Below are 20,878 nucleotides of genomic sequence, written 5' to 3' on the forward strand. Positions count from 1 at the left end.
TGCTGCCAGCACTGCCAGTGAATACCGAAACGCAGCCTAAATAATTTGAAACAAAAAATGTTTCTAGTTTATAATTATTCTGTTTTTTAATATTTTTTTATATTTATATATAGGAATTTTCAGTATAATGTAATATTATGCATTTCCTTTTAAGAACCAATTTTTTGGAATATTCTAACAATAAGGCGAAAATCTTAATACGAAAATATCGAGACCATAATAGTTTCCAAATTCACGAATAAACAGAGCTGTTAGTTACGCGCTCAGATAAGACAAGTGATAAAAATGCTCCTCATGAAGATCCTCTTAATGATATTGAAATTATCGTAGAACTGTACAATAATATTTTTATTAAGAAATTATTTTTGCTTTGGGGCTTATTTATATATTCCATAATTAATATCGCAATATAATATCACAAAATATCAGTTTAATAACGAAATATTATGACATGTGTCAACTGTCAAAATTAATTTATTAGCTTATCTATTTTATTAATTTGAATTAAAATCTAACTTTTAAATATGATACTAGTGCGCGATTCAGTAATATTATTGTTCACATATCTTTTTATTTATTTTAATTGTTTTAATTAAAAAGAGAAATAAAACATTGCTTTATTTTTTTTTTAAATAAAAAGATGCTATATTACGAAGCGTTGCTTACAGGGAATAAATAGAAAAACGTCAGATAAAGGTAACGTGGCAACGTCATCTTAATTGTCGCCGTCGTCGTCGTCGTTGTCGTCGTCGTCGTCGCTGTCCCTGTCGCCATCGCCATCGTCGTCATCGTCCTCGTCTTCATCGTTCCCAACACCGTTCTCCCTGTGTGGCCGACGTCCGAAAATTCAAAAATAGCCGTGCGGCAGTCAGTGCGGCGATGTCGACGGCGAACGACGGTTCGGCGGTACGGTTCGGCCGATGGTGGTGGTGCTGGCGAAGAAGAAGGCGGAGTACTACTACCTGCGGCCCTGCGACACCGACGACGATGTACCATCCGAGGACGATTGTCCTTCTGGGCGTACTGGCGTTGATCACGGTTCTCCTGGGTCACGTTGACGCCGCCGCAAGGACGAAAGCTGAGGAGTCGGCCTCATCCCGCGGCTCGGCCGGCAGGCAGAAGGAAGCCGAGCCGGTGATCGAGGAAGTCACTGCCAAGCAACTCGAACGGCTCCTCAACGAGAAGGACTTTGTTGCCGTGTATTGGTGTAAGTGTTCTACCGCTCGTATAAACAAGCGAGATCTCTCGATCTTGTCGCGTGTTACTAATTAATGGCGTGATATCAAATAATGTGAACGAACCCTATCTGTTTAGAATGGGGTAGCGCGCGACAACAGGTATGACGCGACTCAAATTCATAGTACGAGAACAAAATCGTTAAATTTCCATAGTAGAATATTCGTTTATAGTAAAAAAAAAAAATAATTTAGTTTTTCTAACATAAATGCCGGAATTTGCACGAACATTTTAGTTGAACGTGATTAAGATGATCTTAAAAATATGAATATTCTTTTCTTTCATCATTATGTGATTATATTTTTGAGATTTTTAGTCGATATAAATCAGATTTTTAATAAAATAAAATTGTGCAAGCATATATAATATATTATTTTTGTTTTATTAAATTTTTCAACCTTATCTTTTTTTTAATTTAATCTTTTATATGTAAAGTATATGCGTTTCATAAATTAATATCTAAAGATATTGAAACTTTTTCTAACAAGTAAATAATATAATATCACAAACGCTGTGCTCGGTAGAACAATATTTCCACATTGTTCATTAATAATAAATATTTTATTTCGATACAAAATATGCAAGAAAATAATATCCATAAACTATATGAAATATATAACAATGTTGTAAATAAAAATGGCTAATGAAAACATCAATAAAGTAAGATTAGAGAAAATTTGGCATGTCATATTAAAATTTTACAAATTTATTTAAAAATCAAAAAATAAAACTACTCGATCATTGACATTATAACGATTAAATACACAGTGAATATATTTAATCTTTTCTTTTTTAAAAATCCAAATGTCTTATATGACCGACGTATCCTTTTTTCTACGTAAAACCGCATCTATTATGTATATGTTGTTGCTTTATTTTTTTGCTCATTATCATATTAGAATTATCTGTTAATCGTGAGAAATGTATTAACGTTTTTCGAATTCTTGTTAGCATATTATATAACATGAGTGGGTGTTGTGGGATGAGAGCTATAGAATTAGAGTTACGGAACTCGGTTCCGGTACGGTTCTCGTACGATTTGCCATTGCAACTGTCGTATATACAGTAAAAAATGATAATTCTTCGAAATAATCGAAGAAATTTATCTGAATATAGACGACTATTAGAGATATGTATATAGATTCCATCATTGAGCATTAAACATTAAAATTATATACATATATATATAAAATACTATATATTGCATTATATTTTGGATAAAATATAATAATTTTGTATTCAGAATATAATGATTCTATTGTCCAAAAAAATTTTTAATTTATATATTATTTTAAATATTAACAGGTGAAACTTTCTACTTTTAATTTTACCTTTGGGAAGATAACTATATTATATGAGTATACGTCAATAAAGTTAGAATTTTGCGAGATTTTAGTATCGTTGATATATATGATTAAACGATAGTTTTACTCCCGCAAATTACTCTCACGTGAGAATTAACAGGTACTAAATCTACTTCTTCTGCCAAGTGCTACGACCGCTCAGTAGGACAGCCTGTCTCGAAGTGGCCTCCCAAATTTACTAATCTAGCAATGTTGTTCATGAAACGCTTAATTTAATTTAATCTGAATGAAGAATCCTTTTCTCACCGATTATCCATATAAAACATTAGAATTGTTTTTTTACAAATATGTTGAGATATTAAATTGCACTATATGAATATACCGAATATGCTGAATATACCGAAGGTCACATCTCGCATGGCGACACGCCAAAATGCATCCTTGTGTATGCTTTTCGGAGCTCTCCACAGATAATTGATGTAACACAATCCTTCTTTTTTTTCACTTTCAATAAGCGAGACAAATATCCGCGAACAGTTTTCGGCATCTCTCTTTTATAAAAATAAATATAGATTTAGACACTTGTCAAAAATGACTGTATGCTAATATATTTTTAGGGCAAATTTCGAAAATGTGAGATATATTATTTTTTAAAAACCCACGAATCTTAATTTGATGTTTGAATTTATATTCGGATTTTTGGTTCCGATCGAAGAGAGCCAAGTTATGAGCGTTTACTTGTTAGAGCAATCCAGGAAATACATATAGCGGAAACTGACTCATTAGCATGACGCATGGCGAGATGCGAAAGTGCGCGAGTAATGATCGTACAGACTCAGTTCATAATCTGGTGGTCTATCCAATTTATTTAAGATTTGTATGCAACTTTTCTGAAAAGTGCTAAAAATGTTATGCTATTGAATATCTGATTAGTACGTTCAATCAAGACAATTTTATGAGATTAATGAGAATTAATATAGTTTATTTTATTCATTATCACATTTGAATTTTATATTACGTATACGCATATGTCTTGGAAATATCGAGTATTACTGATCCAAGAAGATGATAACCAAAAACTGGAAAGGACAAAGGACGTCATAGGTAGAATTTATTTGTAGATAAATTATATCTTGAGCAATATAAGCTTTTCGATACGAGATAAAATTTTTGACAACCTGTTCGTGCACATATCGTTTGGGAGCTCGCATACCCACCGTGATTTTCTCTTGAATCATCTTTTCGTAATACCGAGTGATATAATCGACCCCAGATTTTCGGACAACGTGGATCATGCCACCAACGGTAAGCACGAGAAACTTACCGCGTCGATTCAAAATACATTGTCGCGAAATTTCACATTCACTGCAATTTTAACCGCGCGTAAACAGAGACGGAAAGAGCGTGACATTCTGAATTAAGTTAATGGGCACAAATGGGAGCTTGTTGCGCAGAATCGAGGAAAATGCTTGTTTTTCAACATTTTTCCTTCCCGCGCTCTTCATCAGAATGAAAGCGCGAAATTCACTGTCTATTGAAATTCAAGATTCAGCCAAACCGAAGGACGATCATCGGATGATTCGGCCTCCTCTTAAACGCGCTGTAGCACGGCTGGCGCTCCGGTGGACGCTGCTTTTAGCACACGTTAGAGTTATTTTCGCGCTTACCACTAAACCCCTCTCTTCTTCTCGGCTATCGGCTCCGCTGAAAACATAATATCGTCCCAGCCGTGACGACCACCCTGCGCATTCATAGATCGCGTTCAGGCTCATGCCGTCGCGCAATGCGGACGTGTCGCCGACCATATTTCGCCGTCGATTTCACCGAGATTCGGCAAGATCATGTGTAGAGATCTATTGGAGAGAAATGAAGGAACCTAGAGGATTCACGGGGAATCCCGGATGAGCTCGTGTACCAAGCCTATTTCCAGATACCTACCTCTATCTTCTCGATGTCATATTTGCACGAATAAAGCTCTTCTCTTTTCGGGTTTATCACTTCACGATTATGTCAGGTTGAATTTCTTCCGAGCTGTTTATTATCACAAACATTAATCTATGAAACTATTGCTACTATTGCTATGATCAAGGAAAAAGACTTAAGGAAAAATCTTATGCATTTAAAATTGAGCAACGTAACAGGCGCGATGGTTTCATACAGATAAGCAAATGCAAAATCTTGACGTGGGGAATTTCTGGCGTAGAACGAGGAGGAAGGAAGGAAGGAGAAGAGATTATCGAGAGAGATATATGATCGAATCGACTGGCGAAGCGTCGGAGGACCCCAGACGACGAGCTCTCGCGTCGAACCTATTTCCAGCTGCGGCTGCGTCCTCGTGGCTCGTGTCGCCGTACGCTCGTGTCGAATTCTTTTCTTCTAGGTTACCGTTTAAAGGCTTGTACACTTCTATCTTTTTCTTTTTATTGCTCGAACTCATTAACATAACACCTTCGCAGACACTGATATAATGCAAAAAGAATGCGCATTCATGAAAAATGTATGTATTCCCACATTACTGCTCTTTTAAAATGCAGTTTCAAGATAGCTTTAATAAATACAACCGTTAGTATATGCATTTTTAAAAAAATTTTAAAAAAATCTAATATTATTTAAATGATTTCAGATAACCATTTATAATAATAAAAAAAAATTATATCAAAATTATATTATCTTGACGTATTAAAAAATTATATTATTTTATGATTGTTTATTGATGAGAACAAAATTTAGCGCGATCGTTCGTGTAATAATAACACCGAAAGTAGTATGGATGTCTCAAGAGCCCTAGACATCCTTTCGGCCAGAAATCTAAAATTACTCATATCTACTGTGCAGGGGAATGCTTCTTCCGCCTTTGGGCGACTTCAAATCGAATAGCCAATAAGTGAATACTTTTATCTTGTCAGAATTCTTTTTTTTCCATGAAGAAATGTATATTTATATAAAATTGTAATAACATGTATATTTATATAAGATTCTAATAGCGTAACAATGACGGTTTTCAAGATATCAAATTTCTTAGTTTGTGAGAATTCAGAAATTATGTTTTCAAAACGTTGGAAGCGTTTTAGATCTCTCTAAACAACTCAGAATAAAGAACTTGACGACCATTAATTTTAAACTATGTTTATCTTATTTATGCGTAGGATTAAACAAACTATAAAATATTTTTGTTTAAATTTTTTATTTTAAAATGACTAATTGTCGAATTCTTTCTCTCAAACAGTTTAGAAATTTAAACGATTTTGCACTTTTTAAATTTATATAAATTAAGAAATTTGTTATGTCTAATTATTTATAAAAATAATAATTACATTTTCATATTAATGTCTATCTCAATATTATGCCCCAGTACAAAACAAATTAAAAAGATTACTTTTGTCATAAAAGATTGTTTGTTGTCTGATCTGTTGTCTGGAATTGTTTCTTCACATAATATAGATAATGAGAAATATTTATTTCATAGAACACGTGGCTCTGTTTCCCACAGAAAGCGTTGTCAATGAATTTGGAAAATATAGACACGCGTGTAAAGTACAAATAAGTTAAAATTTTTTCATTATAATTAAATTAGATCATAATATTGAAGCAAAAAATTATACAATTTTTTTTTGTTTTTTTTATTAGATTAAAAGAAATAAATTGTTTTGCATGGAGTCATAATTATCATACATTTGATAAATAAATTTTTAAATTATGTATTAAAGATTTTCTTCTTAGTAGATTAACAACTTTAAACTGTATCATGTAATCAACTGTCAGATCTACATCTGCCAAAAATGCAAGACATTTGTAAATTAAACTCATTTATTAACAAGAGATAAAAAAGAAAATTCCTAGAAATATTTATCAATTTATTCTGTCGAGTATTGATTAATGACATATAAGAAAACTAACATTTTGACATGTAATCCTAAAAGAAGTTTTATTTCTGATTTTAATTATTGTTACAATTCAATACATCTTGCAATTTAGTATTAATAAAGAACAAACAATTTTAAGTACCTGAGGAATAAAGAACACTTTTGTATCATAATATGTAATTTTTTCTTTTTAATAAAACTAGAAAATTACAATTACATTACAATTATTTGCAATGATATTTGCATTTACAATAATATTTGTTATGATATTTGATAATGATTTGATTGATATTTGATATTAATTGATTATGTTTTTTGAGATGGTGTCGACGTCATATAAAAATTTAGCTTTTGCATAGTTGAACATTACATAAACTCGAATAGAACGATTCACAAATAGAGCGGAAACGTTTCATGCACGTGCGACGATTAGTCTTATTCGATTGCGAAGTATGCTTCCGCGAATATCTTATCTTCTATTTTTAAGATCATTAAAATTAATTCGGTGGATGATGGATGTAGAGATATTAAGTTATAAACATAAAAATTAAAAAATGATGATTAACGCATTGTTGATAATAATAGATTGTGTTCAAAAAATTTGTAATTTTTAGTATATTATAGTTAGTATATTATAATTAATAATAGTAATTAAACAATATATTGCATACATAAATAAATCCTTATACGTTTAATGTTTTGCCACTGATAAATCGTGCGATTTCTTTGAAACAATTTTCGAGAAATATGTACCTAATTCCACGTACCACAGAACATAAAACACAAACCGAACTCCGCAGCAATGATTAGCGCAATATATTCTTATGTTTATGCTTCGTACCGACAGTATGTTTCCACATTACGTTTGTTGGTTTATTTATGTTCTTACTTCTCTTTACGCAGTCAGCGTTAAGATAAGTTTCATTCCGGGGGTTTCATTCCAGAATTTTGCTGGACTGAGACGAACGTTTTCTTCCACTCTTGTTCAAAATAGATTTCTCTTATCAATTAAATTTTTTCTATACATCCTAAGAGGAAAGTAACGATGCCGATATGCATTCGAGCAGAATGCTTCAACTGGAGCGACTCTATTTCATGTAGGTCGGTCGTTACTCCACATAATTGTAAACGAGAACATCGCGAACGCCCTTGGCGAAGATGTTCGTGGATAACGGCGACGAAGATGAGAAGACGACGACGACGACGACGACGACGACGACGACGACGACGACGACGACGACGGGGTATGGGCGAGGCCGTTCGTTCTTGTATTTTTAGTGGCTCGTAAACTAGGCACTGGCCGTCTTTCGATCTTGTTGTCTCTCTCTTTCTCATAGTAACGGCATACACAACCCGACAATTAAAGAATGAGATCATTTTAAAAGAAAAATATAGTATTTAACGTTTAATTTATTTTGCAAGTGCAGCATTAAAATATACAGATGAGTAAATGAGAATTAATGTAGAGAGGTCGAATACTTTGAATAATGATAAGCAGCTATTTGATAAATAAAAAATGCTTTATATAATTCTATTAAAAATAACAATTACTTGAATGATGTCACCGAGCGATGTTTAGAGTGATTTACTTTGTTAATAGGAAGTAATCGCACGATGCCAAATCTGGGGAATATGGATGAACAAATATATTTGCTTGTTTTTGAGCCAAAGATTAAATTGCCGAAAGAAAGATCTTTCAAATTAAAAACAAAGAAAAGATACTAAAGCGTAATGTTTAGAAGTTCGTTCCAATCATGTCCAAATGACGAAGAAAGGATCATTTTTTGGATCAAATAAGCAATAATTGCATCAAAATTAACATCACAAGTATACTAAATACAAAATGTTCAATTAAATAATAAGATTGATGTTACATCAGAAAGTTACGTTGATAAAATAATCTTATTTCATTCACGAAATGTTGATTGTCATGTTGATTGAGTGTAAAAGAAAATATGTGAATTTAAAAATCATGTATTTAGACAATAAATTATATTGAGAGCAAATACAAATATATTTCAGATTTTCGGTTAATTAATCGAAACTAATACGAAAAGTTAACCACAACAAGAGAGAATGCGTTTTGATTAAATATGCATTCTTTGCTAAAAACAAACATAATTTAGTTATCTGTCCTCGTTTCTTCGTAGCAGCTGTCGATGTGACGACAAGTGAAATAGTTCTAAAAGCGCACCTGTCGTCTTTAATGGAAGGCTAAATGTGAGATGTTGTTACTTCACAAAAGAATTACATGTAATCTCGATTGATCTCGGCTCTATATATTATATTTTAATAATTATTTCTATTGCATTTATTTCTTTCAATTTTAATTTTTAATTTGCATGGATTCTGATCATCGCATTAATGTGAGCATCACTTTTCGTCTGTTTCCTCGATGATCTTCTCAGCGAGAAAAAGCAAAGGAGATATATGACAGAACGTAAAAATAGATTTTTTATGATATCGTATTTATATTTATTCGTTCTGGCCTGAATAAGCGAGTAAAAATATCGAATTTCTAAACTTATCATAATTGTACTTTTGTTCTTATACATGATATATCTCGATACATTCGTACTTACTGGTGCTGCATGATATTTTATTAACTGTGAGTGATATCAATAGAAAGTATTGCCCACTTTCGTTTTTATTTGATCGATTTTTTTTTTATTTGTATCGGCTGGTGAGTTATCAATTTCTCTTAACTTTCGACTATTACGGCGGCAACCGGTGGATACGGTCCAATTTATCTGGCACAGCTTTTCGAGAATTCCTTCGCTACGTGTTTCATATATCTCTCTCTCACTTTGCGTCTCTTAGTCAAACCATTCTGCCAACCGTTTTGCGGGAGTGTCCGTTAACCGAATGCTATTACATTACTCTCAACGATGGCGGAGTAAAGGGATGGATGAAAAGATAAAGACAGAGAAAGAAATGGATGAACAAAAAGAGATGCAGAGGAAAAAAGAAAGGGAGAGATAGATATATGATTTCAAAAGCAAAGAATATAATGGAAAAAGAAACTACTGCTACCAGCAGGTAAAGATACAAATAAATCAAGAGAGAGAGAGAGAGAGAGAGAGAGAGAGAGAGAGAGAGAGAGAGAGAGAGAGTGAAAAAGAGAAAGACGGAGCAAAATCGAGAGCGAGCGAGAAGACAACAGAAATAGAGGGGAAGAGAATCGGAACCACCTCTCCTGTTTCTTCTAGCTCTATTCTGAGGAAGTCGTCACCAAAAATGGCGGGGCGCGCGAAGCGTGTATGCGACGATGCGCGTAACATCGTCGCCCGCGCTTCGTTATCGCTCAGCGTCACCGTGCGGTGTAATCAAGGTCCTCGCGTGGCGAGGCGCAATGATGATTTTTCCCAAGCGGAGAAAATCATCGAGCGGAAAGGAGAGGGGCACGATATCTCGATATGTATAGCCGATAATTGTAACCCAACACCCGCCGCAGAGACAGTGGTTTGGTCTCGGTACGCTCGAATGAAGCGCAGCCCGCCAAGAATGCACGCAATCTGCCAAGGAGCGAGAACGATAAGCATAAAAATGTACAAAAATGGGGTTGATCTCTCCTTACAGCCACCTGAGAAAGCGGAGAGATTGCTTAAGATCAAAGTACAAAACGTCGTTATTTATTTATATGTTTCTTTTTATCAACCATTTAATTAACCAATTTTTTTTTAACGAATCATTTTCATATACGTGATGCGATTAGTAATTTAAAAATTAATTAATATACATATGTCGTAATTAGTACACAGAATCTCCATCAAATTCTCTATGTTTAGTACTAAAGGTACTTCTACTAGTAACTGTAATTTTTCTATCAAATATAAATATATTTTTTTAATTGACATTTACTTTTGTATTTCCACATATTTTATATTTCATATTATTTAATATTATTTCTTAGAACTAATAGTGATTTTCTTACAGATGCCCGAAGTTGCACCACGTGCGACAAGGTCCTGGCCGAATTGGAAAAAATCGACGACGATACAGACCACTTTGGAGTTGACTTTGTTAAGATCAACGATAAACGACTTGCGAAGCAATATGGTATCAAGAATTTCCCGGCTCTTACGTACTTCCGCGACAAGGAACCAATTATATATGAAGGTAAACGATTATTTAAGCATTTGCTCGAGTAATGATTAATAATTTGTTAGAGTTGTGAAATTAAATTAACCAGAATAATAACACAGAATTTACTAATTTTAAAATTAATAATAAAATATTGATAATTATAACGTAATAAGATAATAAACAACAAATAAATCTTGTGTAAATAAATCACTGTATTATCAGTTTTATAATTAACATATCATTATATACATATAAAATTTTTTTATTTTAGGTGACTTGATGGATGAGGAAAATGTACTGGATTTTCTTACGAGTTTAGAAGCGATGGATTTACCAGATCGTATTGAGGAAGTTAATGCAAAAATACTGGGGAAGATTGTCGAGGAAACAGATTTCGTGGCGGTTCTTTTCTGTAAGTTACTTTTCTCATTATATGTATTGGATTATGTCTCAGTCAAAAATGTATCCAAAAGACCGCACGCAACTATCTGGAGTACGTTCTCCAATCGTTCATTTTTTCATATTCTAATAAAATATCGAGCATGCTGTCTCGTTGTAAATTATCTCCCAGAAAAGTTTATGGAGCATGTATATTCGAAATATTACGTATTAGAAAAAATTAGGCAAATCGAAATACTTAGCTAAATAACTAAATAAAGATAATTCTTATTACCATTCTCAAACATTTACATTTAAATCGTAAAATATAAAAAACAAATATCTATAAGATATTCTAAAGACTTTTATGGAAAATACACATATAAAGAATCAAATCATTAAAACCAATAAAAAATTTTGATAATTTATTGTTCTTAAATTGCTTGCATACTATGACATTATTTTTATAGTAAAAAAAGAAAATTCCGCATTGTATCAAGCCAATTCAAAAGTATTTTAAAAAGTTATTCAACTTTTGTAAATATGAGCGAGCAAGAGATTGAAACGACAGAACTACGAAGTTATTTGCTTGCATGTAATTGAACAGTTTTAATTTAAATACGTGAATAAATAATCTTTTAATTAATGGAGACATAAGTAATTACAGAATACAATCCGTCTCAAGTTCGACATCTTCGAACTTATTTAAACTGTATACCTCATGAAATTTTATCTGGTTTGAAAAACATACAAAACTAAGTTTTAGGATAGTAAATATGTCAGTCAACATCGAAAAATCAACGGAATACAGCGATGCTACGTAATGTACCCTGACTGCCATCCATATACCTATCGTTCATTTAATTTGTTATCGTCCGACATCTTACTAATCATTTGTGTATGTCACGTGTGCGACGAAGTCACTATACATACAAATCACGATTAACTTGCCGCAAATTGCTGTGATTTCCAGATACTGCATACTTTTATTATATGCACGTCGATCATCATAAAGCAATGAATTAATAAAACAGCAAATTTAATAAGGCGGTTTTTCACATTGCCATCTTTATTATAAGACTCTCAATCATATTAGATGTATACATATCACCATGCACAATTTCATGTTTCTTGAGTTGCAATTGTTTCTAATTTCATATATACAGAGAAGGATTTAAAAAAAAGAATATATTTTTTTTATTATTATTTAGCAACAAATTAAAAAAATGATACATCATATTAGTGAATAGCAAATCATTCTCTGTATAAAATACAGTGTTTAAAGTGTCAGTTTGTCTGTTATACTATATTTGTAAAGTCCATCCAGTTATTTCTGTTTTTGTCTTTCGTCCATTGTCCGTGGCGATGATTATTAAAATTAAAATATCCTATCGCAAAATGGATACTTTTATATCAATAGGAATAAATTCCAACAGCAGCAAGAATAATCGAATACTAGAAAATACTAGAAAATATTCATCCACTTTGCGATTCGATCCATACAAAATATACTTGTAAATAATACATATATGTGAAAATTCTTGTGTGTGTTGATATGGATAGGTCCAGACACGGAGCGGTGTGCGGGCGCTGGTTCTAGTAAGTACATACTTATAAGAGATCGATGTGATTAAAATTTGTGGCACAGCATCTGTACTTTACGCTTTCTTTTACACATACATTCATGTACACGTATACGTACATTTACACTGCTACACGCATTCGATATTCGGTTGATGCACTAATGAAAGATCACTTTATGCAATCATTATTATTCCAATGTTTAATATAAATAATTTTTCTTCTAAAGCTCCAATTTCTTCCAAAATTTATTTATTGCGATCATATTACATTATGATGTTAGAAGCAAAAATTATGAGCTTCTTTTCTGTAACATTGTTTTTTTTTCTTTCTTTGGGAGTGATTCTTCGCAAGTGCGTCACATCCGGAAATAGTGATACTGATACGCACTTTACTTACGGCAATTTTTTTTCAAATACTTATTCTTAACTCATCGATCTGCGTGTTCATCGATTATCAGAGTTGTATCTGTCGCGTCGTCCCTGCAGCACTTCGCTCCAATGTACGTGTACAACGACAGAGGGATGCGGTACGCGAAGAGAAACGGATGTCAGTGGAGCGGCAAGAGCCTTTACATTCATGCATTTCACTTTCCATATACGATGAAATCTTTTAAAAATTGTTTTTAGTGAACTAGTACTTGTGATACGAAATAACGTGTAATATTGATGAAAGAGTCAATTAACATCTTGAGTTTTTCAACATTTCCTTCTTTCATTATTTATTAGCGCTTGAATTGTGATTATTGGCTAATTAAAGTATTAGCAAATATTTAAGTATCATCTGCACTTATGAGTGTGTATCAATCATATGTAGACACAGAATGCATTATATTCCGCATCCCTGTTTAGAATAAAACAATGTGTATTATAAGAGTGAGACTTTGGGAATAATTGTGTATACTAATCCAACCGTTTCGATGTCATTTGCATCTAAGACGATTTAACATACTTAAAAGAACAGTCGTCTATAATTTTAAATATTTATATAATATTTAGCCAGATTTATAAGAAAAATTCTTTATTTTTATATATTTATATTTATATTTATATTTATATTTATATTTATATTTATATTTATATATTTATATATTTTATGTGTAGTAAAATTATTGATGTTATTAAATACACCTAATAATTGAATAAAAATAAAATTTGAATTGTAGGAGACAAATTTTTAATGTTGTATGGGAAAAGTACCGTACTTTGACGGAACAAAACGCTCGACGCTCGGCGTTCGCCGTTCTACACAGAAACACATAATAATGCATTTTTTTATTTTAAATGGGACAGACAAGCCAGACTGCAAAAAGTGTCTCAAGGCTCTACAAGAATTAGAGAACATCGACGATGAAGCCGATCAATTAGGTATCGGTTTCGTAAAGATTGCGGACGAGCAGTTAGCGGACGAGTATAATCTCGGTCCTCTCCCAGTTCTTGTGTATTACAGGCACCAAATTCCAATTATTTACGAACGTAAGTATGAGAAAATTACTGAATAATAAAATAATAAAATAATAAAATAATAAATAATGCATAATACTACACAATGTGCGATTTACTTAAATTTTTACTTAAATTTTACATAGACATAGAGATAACGTAAGATAATTTAATGACATTTTGGTTTTTCTTTAAAAATATTAATTAATTGAAATATTTATTGAAACATTTATTTGTGATAGTTGTAATATAATATCTTGTAACTTGTAATCAAATGAAATTTTATTTATTTATAAAATTCGATTGCTCTTAATTGAAAGATTATAAAATTTTTTGCATCATCTATGTTTCTTACTTTATCTTATTTTAATTATATGGAGCAATACAGAAATAAAATTAACTCGCAGTACGTGCTCTTAGATGAGTTGAGTAGAGAAGAAGATGTGCTGGAATGGCTGGTGGCAAACAAGAGTACAGGAGATGAAGAGGATGTTATCGAAGATGTTACAGCCAAGACATTGAATACACTAATTGGAAACATTGACAATTTAGTCGTTCTGTTCTGTTCGCATCTTTTCATATCATTTTTTTATCTTTATTTGCCTTTGTCTCACTTTGTAACGTGCACTTGTATTTGCAGATGATCATGGTGACGAAGAATCTATGCAAGTCCTAAATGAGCTAGAAAAGATCGATGATGACTGTGATAAGCATGGGATTCAGTTTGTAAAAATCGACGACGAAAAGGCGGCAGAAGAATTCGGAATCGACGATTTACCCGCGATCGTCTATTTCGAGAAGCAGATCCCGAATGTTTACGACGGTAGGTAGGTGAATCAAACATATCGAATGGAACGATAATATCTATACGCAAATGATATAAAAAGTGATCACAAAAAATTATACTATCTCTAAATTAATAAAAAGATCTATATAAATCAATTTATTCGAGAGAAAATAATGCGACAATTGCAGGAGATATAGAAAATGAAGACGAAATTCTGGAGTGGCTATTGTCACAACTCGAGAAGGACGAGATCGAAGACGTCACCGATGAGATGCTGGATCGTCTCATCAAAGATGGAAAGACCTTGGCCGTATTATTCTGTAAGCAATATGTGTTAACTAATCTCAACATTAGATGTAAATGATATTAAAGCATGTTTATAATAATAACACAGACGATAATAACGATCGGAAGTCTCAGAGAGTTCTCAATGAATTGGAGAACATCGACGATGAGTGCGATCAGCTCGGCGTGGCGTTTGTGAAAATCGACAACGCGGAGGAGGCTAAGGAGTACGGAATTCAGAAAATACCTACGATGCTTTATTTCGAGAAGGGCATTCCTATGGTGTACGAGGGTAATCTCGAGGACGAGGAGAAAGTGCTCAAATGGTTAGAGCAGCAGCAGAAGACTGACCAGATCGAAGACGTCACCGACGAGATGCTTGACATGGTTATAGAGAAGATGCCACACGTAGCTGTTCTCTTTTGTCAGTAACTATTTTTCGCGCTTTTATTCTCTATGTCTGATTTTTCCTTTACTCAAAATTGCATTGTTTTTAATTATTGATATAATCGTTGGTATAATCTTTGATGTAATTCTATCATCATCACAGATGACAAAGACCAGAAGAAGAGCCAGAAGGTGCTGAGCGAGCTAGAGAACATCGACGATGATTGTGACCAGCACAATATAGCCTTTGTGAAGATCAGCGATTTGGACGAGGCAAAGGAATACGGTATCGATTCGCTTCCTACCTTGGTGCTGTTTGAACGAAGGATACCACATGTTTACGATGGTTAGTCTTGTTGAAAGCAAGCTCTTTCTATTTAAAAAAAAATTAAAATAATATAATTGCAAGTAATGGAATTATTGACAAAGTTCTCTTAATTATTATTTTACAGGCGATCTCATGAACGAGGATCAGATACTGGGCTGGCTGTTGCACCAGAAAAAGCATGCCGAGATCCCTGAAGTAACGGATGAAATGATCGAAAAGCTCGTAGAGACCTCACCGTACATAGCAGTCCTGTTTTGTAAGCGATCGATTCGTCTTTCTACCTCCTTTTAACATTCTTCCACTGTTACTTGTTAGGTAGGTGCTGTTGTATGGCCGCGAGTGAGAGCGACCAGCGAATTGATTCTTTTTCGTAGACGACAAGGACGATAAGCAGGATATGCGGATCTTGAACGAGTTGGAGAACATAGATGACGAGCTGGAGAAGGAGGGAATCATCATCGTCCGCATAGACAACGACGCAGAAGCCAAAGAATATGGTATCGATCATCTCCCGACTCTGGTCTACTTCGAGGATAAAATCCCGGCGATATACGAAGGCGATCTGCTGAACGAAGACGAGGTCCTCGAATGGCTGATAGAGCAGAAGAACAGCGCTACCATCGAGGAGGTCACGGACGAAATACTGACGGATCTCATAGAAGACCACGAATACGTTGTGGTATATTTCAGTAAGCACGCATTTATCTCATTAGCATTATCAATTGAGCACACTGAAACATTTTTCTTATTTGCTTGAAACAAACGATCAAACATTGTGACAGGTGGAAGTTGCGACGAAGGAGAAGAATGCGACAATATCCTCGACGAGTTGGAGAATATCGACGACGAGCTGGACGAAACGGGTATTGTATTTGTTACTACCGAGGACATCAGCATGGCAAAGAAGTATGGTATCAAGCATTTCCCGACTCTCGCGTTCTTCCGAAACAAGGATCCGCTGATTTATACCGGCGATCTCGACGATGAAGACGAGGTGTTGTCTTGGATCACGGACGAGGACACTTTGGAGATACCAGGAAAAATCGAAGAAGTCAATGCTAAAATGTTGGAGAACATTCTCGACGAGAACGATTATATCGTTGTCTTTTTTTGTACGTCAGTTACAAGATGATCAAACGCGTCGCTGTATGTAATTGATTGATTGATCGTGATACAGTGAGAACACTTGTTTGCAGACAAAGAAGGCGACAAGAAGAGCCAGAAGATCCTCCAGGAGCTTGAAAACATTGACGACGAGTGCGAAGAGAAGGATATCGACTTTGTGAAGATCTCTGACGAGGGAATTGAGAAGGAATACGATCTTCCAGGACTACCAGCGTTAGCTTTCTATAGACACAAGTTCCGGCAGATCTATTCAGGTGATATGATGCATGAAGAAGAGATCTTAGAGTGGGTTCTCGAACTTCGCACAACAACTCCGGATGTCATCGAGAGCGTCGATAGAAAAACATTGCAAGTGCTCATCAATGATGTCGAGCATCTCGCTGTATTCTTTTGTAAGTATTAATTTTTAAGTTATCAAATTTATATTGATATACAATATAAGATATTTCAAAATTATAGGTAAAGATTTAATAGAATTTATAAAAGTAAAGTAAAAATAATAAAAACACTCTTATATATTCATTTTGATATGTTAATCTTAAGGGAAAATTAGTTTAAAATTGGTCCAAAAATTCAGAATTAAAAATGAGAGACATAAAATTTCTAAAAAAAATGTTTTTCTTTTTCTCACAGCAAAACGCTTAATATTTATTTTGATATTTATAATGTTTATATATATATATATATATATATATATATATATCAATATTTATTTTGATCTTTTCAAAAATTAAATTAATTTATAGATGTAAACATTTGTTTTAATAAGTTAATAAAAAAGAAATCTATATCTTGTGTAGATGTCTTTCAAATACATAATAGAAGAATTATGATTTTTGATAGACGACGACAAATGTGAATCTTGCCCGGAGATCCTCGAGGAGTTAGAAACGATTGACGATGATACCGACAAACACGGTATTCAATTCGTCAAATCGAACGACGCTAAACTGGCGGCTGAAATCGGCGTTTTCTCCTTCCCGGCTCTCGTTTATTACGAGACCGGAGTCCCCATCATGTACGACGGTAAGTGCCAAAAGGTTCTAATTTTGCTTCTATTATCTCACCCTGTCCTTCATCAAATAATTCTCGTTTTTTGTGAAAGAAGTACAAGATTAAATTTCTTATGCTATACGACTGCTATTCTTCCTTTATTAAGTCACTCTTCAATTTACTTAAACTATAAATAAATAAATAAATTTCTATTAATTAATAAAGACATTTCTATAAAATAGAATTTATTTGATAATGGAAATTAGTATATTTTTCAATGAAAAATAATTCTTGTTAATTCTTTCTCTCTCTTTTTCTCCCTCAGAAATTATGACAATATATTATAATGGTAAATATATTCAGAGAGAATTTTATATATATATATATATATATATATATATATATATAATACAATCACAATGAAGAGCGACTTAGCGTGTTCCTTTCAGCAACTTCCACGTCGATAAAGCGATAACGCGAAATGATCATGGTGCATTATCAAACCTAGCTGATCCTGATACGCGTGTGTGCCTTTTGTAGGTAATCTTAAGAACGAGGACAGAGTTCTGGAATGGCTAATCGAACAGAAAAGTAAGGAGATTTCTAGGATGATGATTATTATTACTGGTGTACTGTTCTTTGTGACGTTAATCTCGGTCGTGACTATACCACCGGGCTACGAGTACAACACTCACGCCGTGGTGATCACCCCGATCACACTACCACCACCACGATCACCATGATCACAGTCGTAACAAAAAAAAAAAAATAAAAGGAAAAATGAACAAAACTAAGGGAAAAACTTAATATTTAAAATTTATCGGTTTTATAATCTGTTATATGTCTTGGTTCGCGTACTAATAGAGAAAAAGGATCAAATCGAAATTTGGATTTTGTCACAAAGCTTGATGAAACGCGTATAACGCGAATTTCGACATGCACGCTAGCCATACATAATTTTTCAATTACGGTATAATGCATTTAAATTACACTCACAAGCTTATCTCACTTTGCATTTCTTTTATTCGCTATTTAGTTACATACTGATATTCAGCTACATCGATGCAATAATCTAAAACGTGTCATAATTGGCGGTGATGAGTCGTGCAAATCTTTCCAAACTTATAATTTTACAAAAAAAAAAAAAAGAAAAAATATTACGGCGTATCATCGTGGAATTACAATAAGTAACAAGTTTCTTAATTGCATAAGTATCAAAGCTTTATATTTTACAGCTTTCGCCTAATAACGGCCGACTTTTCTCTACTTTTGTTTTCTTTTTGCTTTTAATGAAGCTTTCGTGATTCATTGATATGAAAACAAAATCGCGAATTATTTTATAAATTGAAAATTTAGATTATAAAGCAAATTCCTTTAAAGATTTGAAAAAAATAGATATAATAGAAAAAGTATAGAAATATGTAGATAAATTTATTTATTTATGTATTATAAGAATATAAATTTTATGTATAATAATTGATGTTAATATCAAAATTTTATTATTAGTTAATTTGTTTATTATCTTTTTTAAATTATGTAAGTGCGATAATTCTACTTATAATTTTTCATAAGCACGATTATTTCGACGGTATTTGGTTACCTAAACCTGTCTTATCCATTTCGTGTGATAAACAAACGCGTAAACCATAAACATATGAGGTAGGAGAAATAAAAAAATATCGATTTTTCTCTTTTATATAATAAAATATAACAATATATTGCGTATGTAACAGAATTGCGGGAATGTTTTAATGTGATGCGTCAATAATGTTTGTCATTAAAAATTTTTTTATGCATGTTATCCCTTTGGACCGAGGCCGTATCGATCACAAAAAACCTAGGTACACAATTTGGTTTTTGATCGCGCTGTATATTATCCATGATCCGTTAATATGCAGGTAATGATAATGATTGTGATGATGATGACGACGACGACGAAGACGACGACGATAACGACGACGACGACGATAACGACGACGACAACGACGACGATGATGATGATGATGATGATGATGATGATGATGATGATGATGATGATGATGATGATGATGATGATGATGATGATGATGATGATGATGATGATGATGATGATGATGATGAGAAAGAGGATGATGATGATAATGATAATGATGATGATGATGATGAAAATGACAACGATGAAGATACCAATAAAAAATTGAACAAAGCCCTGAAGAAAATCCTGGACAAAGGTAAAGGTCCAACGACAACCCAGGAGGCCGAAAAGGAGCTCACGTGAGATCGAAGTGTGACGGGCTTTGTGTTGCGCGAAAGACAAAAATTATACAGTGATAAAAAGCTCTCCCAAAAGCAGTAGAGAAATTTATACCAATAGATCAATTGGTATTGATTAAAACAATATAATATAACTGAAACTTGGCTGTTCACTCACAATTCACGGTAGAATTGGGCGGTGTAGGACATACCTGCATGAATCTATTATCATATCTATTATCATTTTTTGTTTCTACTCACAGTAAAATGCATCCGTAAGCCTGGATTCATTTCCACTCAATTGTCAGAGTTTCCTTAGAGTTCCCACACCTTTTTCATACAATGCATGTCCTAACAATTCTTCTTTAACGGAGCTACGCAACCAAGTCATTATCATCATATTTTGTTGATAATGACTTGGATGAACCAAGTCATTATCAACAAAATATTTTTAATTTCGATTTAAAATTTAATAGTTTTAATTTATTAATTTAATAGTTTTTAAAATGTTAATAAATTATATTAACTTAATAATTACAGATTTTATTTTATTATTTATTTTATATTTTAATAACATATAATCACACTCGGTTTTCTCTTATTAAAAATTTAAATGACAAGTACGTAGCTCTAATCTTTCTTGTTCGCATTTTTACCCATTATAATACGGGCTTCTCCGAAGCGAGCCGATGGTTCCTGCCTTGACAGCTGTCGTCTGCAGCGAGTTACGAGTCGAAATAAATCGGACTAGTCTCCGTTTAAAAGAAAAAAAATAGCATTGACAAATAGTTTCAAATTAACGTGATATAGTGTCCGTGAAATATTGCATAAAGTTTCAATCATTTTTTTTT

The 20,878-nt window shown here is 33.2% G+C and overlaps 1 protein-coding gene across 6 annotated transcripts in view; it reads left to right on the forward strand.

The window, feature by feature from the left end:
* The first annotated feature begins 791 nt into the window (after positions 1–791).
* Positions 792–20,878, forward strand: part of hlk (hulk) — a 33,592-nt gene continuing 13,505 nt past the window's right edge. For 2 of the 6 annotated variants that reach the window (XM_089081429.1, XM_089081430.1), the window contains exons 1-14: positions 792–1,207; positions 10,340–10,522; positions 10,761–10,901; positions 13,741–13,923; positions 14,311–14,454; positions 14,531–14,713; positions 14,866–14,997; positions 15,072–15,386; positions 15,513–15,695; positions 15,802–15,933; positions 16,052–16,366; positions 16,460–16,789; positions 16,874–17,194; positions 17,646–17,828. In XM_089081429.1, the coding sequence (XP_088937555.1) occupies positions 880–1,207; positions 10,340–10,522; positions 10,761–10,901; positions 13,741–13,923; positions 14,311–14,454; positions 14,531–14,713; positions 14,866–14,997; positions 15,072–15,386; positions 15,513–15,695; positions 15,802–15,933; positions 16,052–16,366; positions 16,460–16,789; positions 16,874–17,194; positions 17,646–17,828 (3,073 nt within the window). In that variant the 5' untranslated portion in view covers positions 792–879. Of the gene's footprint in view, positions 1,208–10,339; positions 10,523–10,760; positions 10,902–12,430; positions 12,467–13,740; positions 13,924–14,310; positions 14,455–14,530; positions 14,714–14,865; positions 14,998–15,071; positions 15,387–15,512; positions 15,696–15,801; positions 15,934–16,051; positions 16,367–16,459; positions 16,790–16,873; positions 17,195–17,645; positions 17,829–18,335; positions 18,387–19,693; positions 20,006–20,878 lie in introns of all 6 variants that reach the window. The other 4 variants (XM_089081432.1, XM_089081433.1, XM_011636128.3 and 1 more) reach the window with 4 other exon arrangements.

This window comes from Pogonomyrmex barbatus, unplaced genomic scaffold (assembly GCF_055798465.1).
Source record: "Pogonomyrmex barbatus isolate J1 unplaced genomic scaffold, ASM5579846v1 scaffold5, whole genome shotgun sequence".
Taxonomy (NCBI): Eukaryota; Metazoa; Arthropoda; class Insecta; order Hymenoptera; family Formicidae; genus Pogonomyrmex; species Pogonomyrmex barbatus.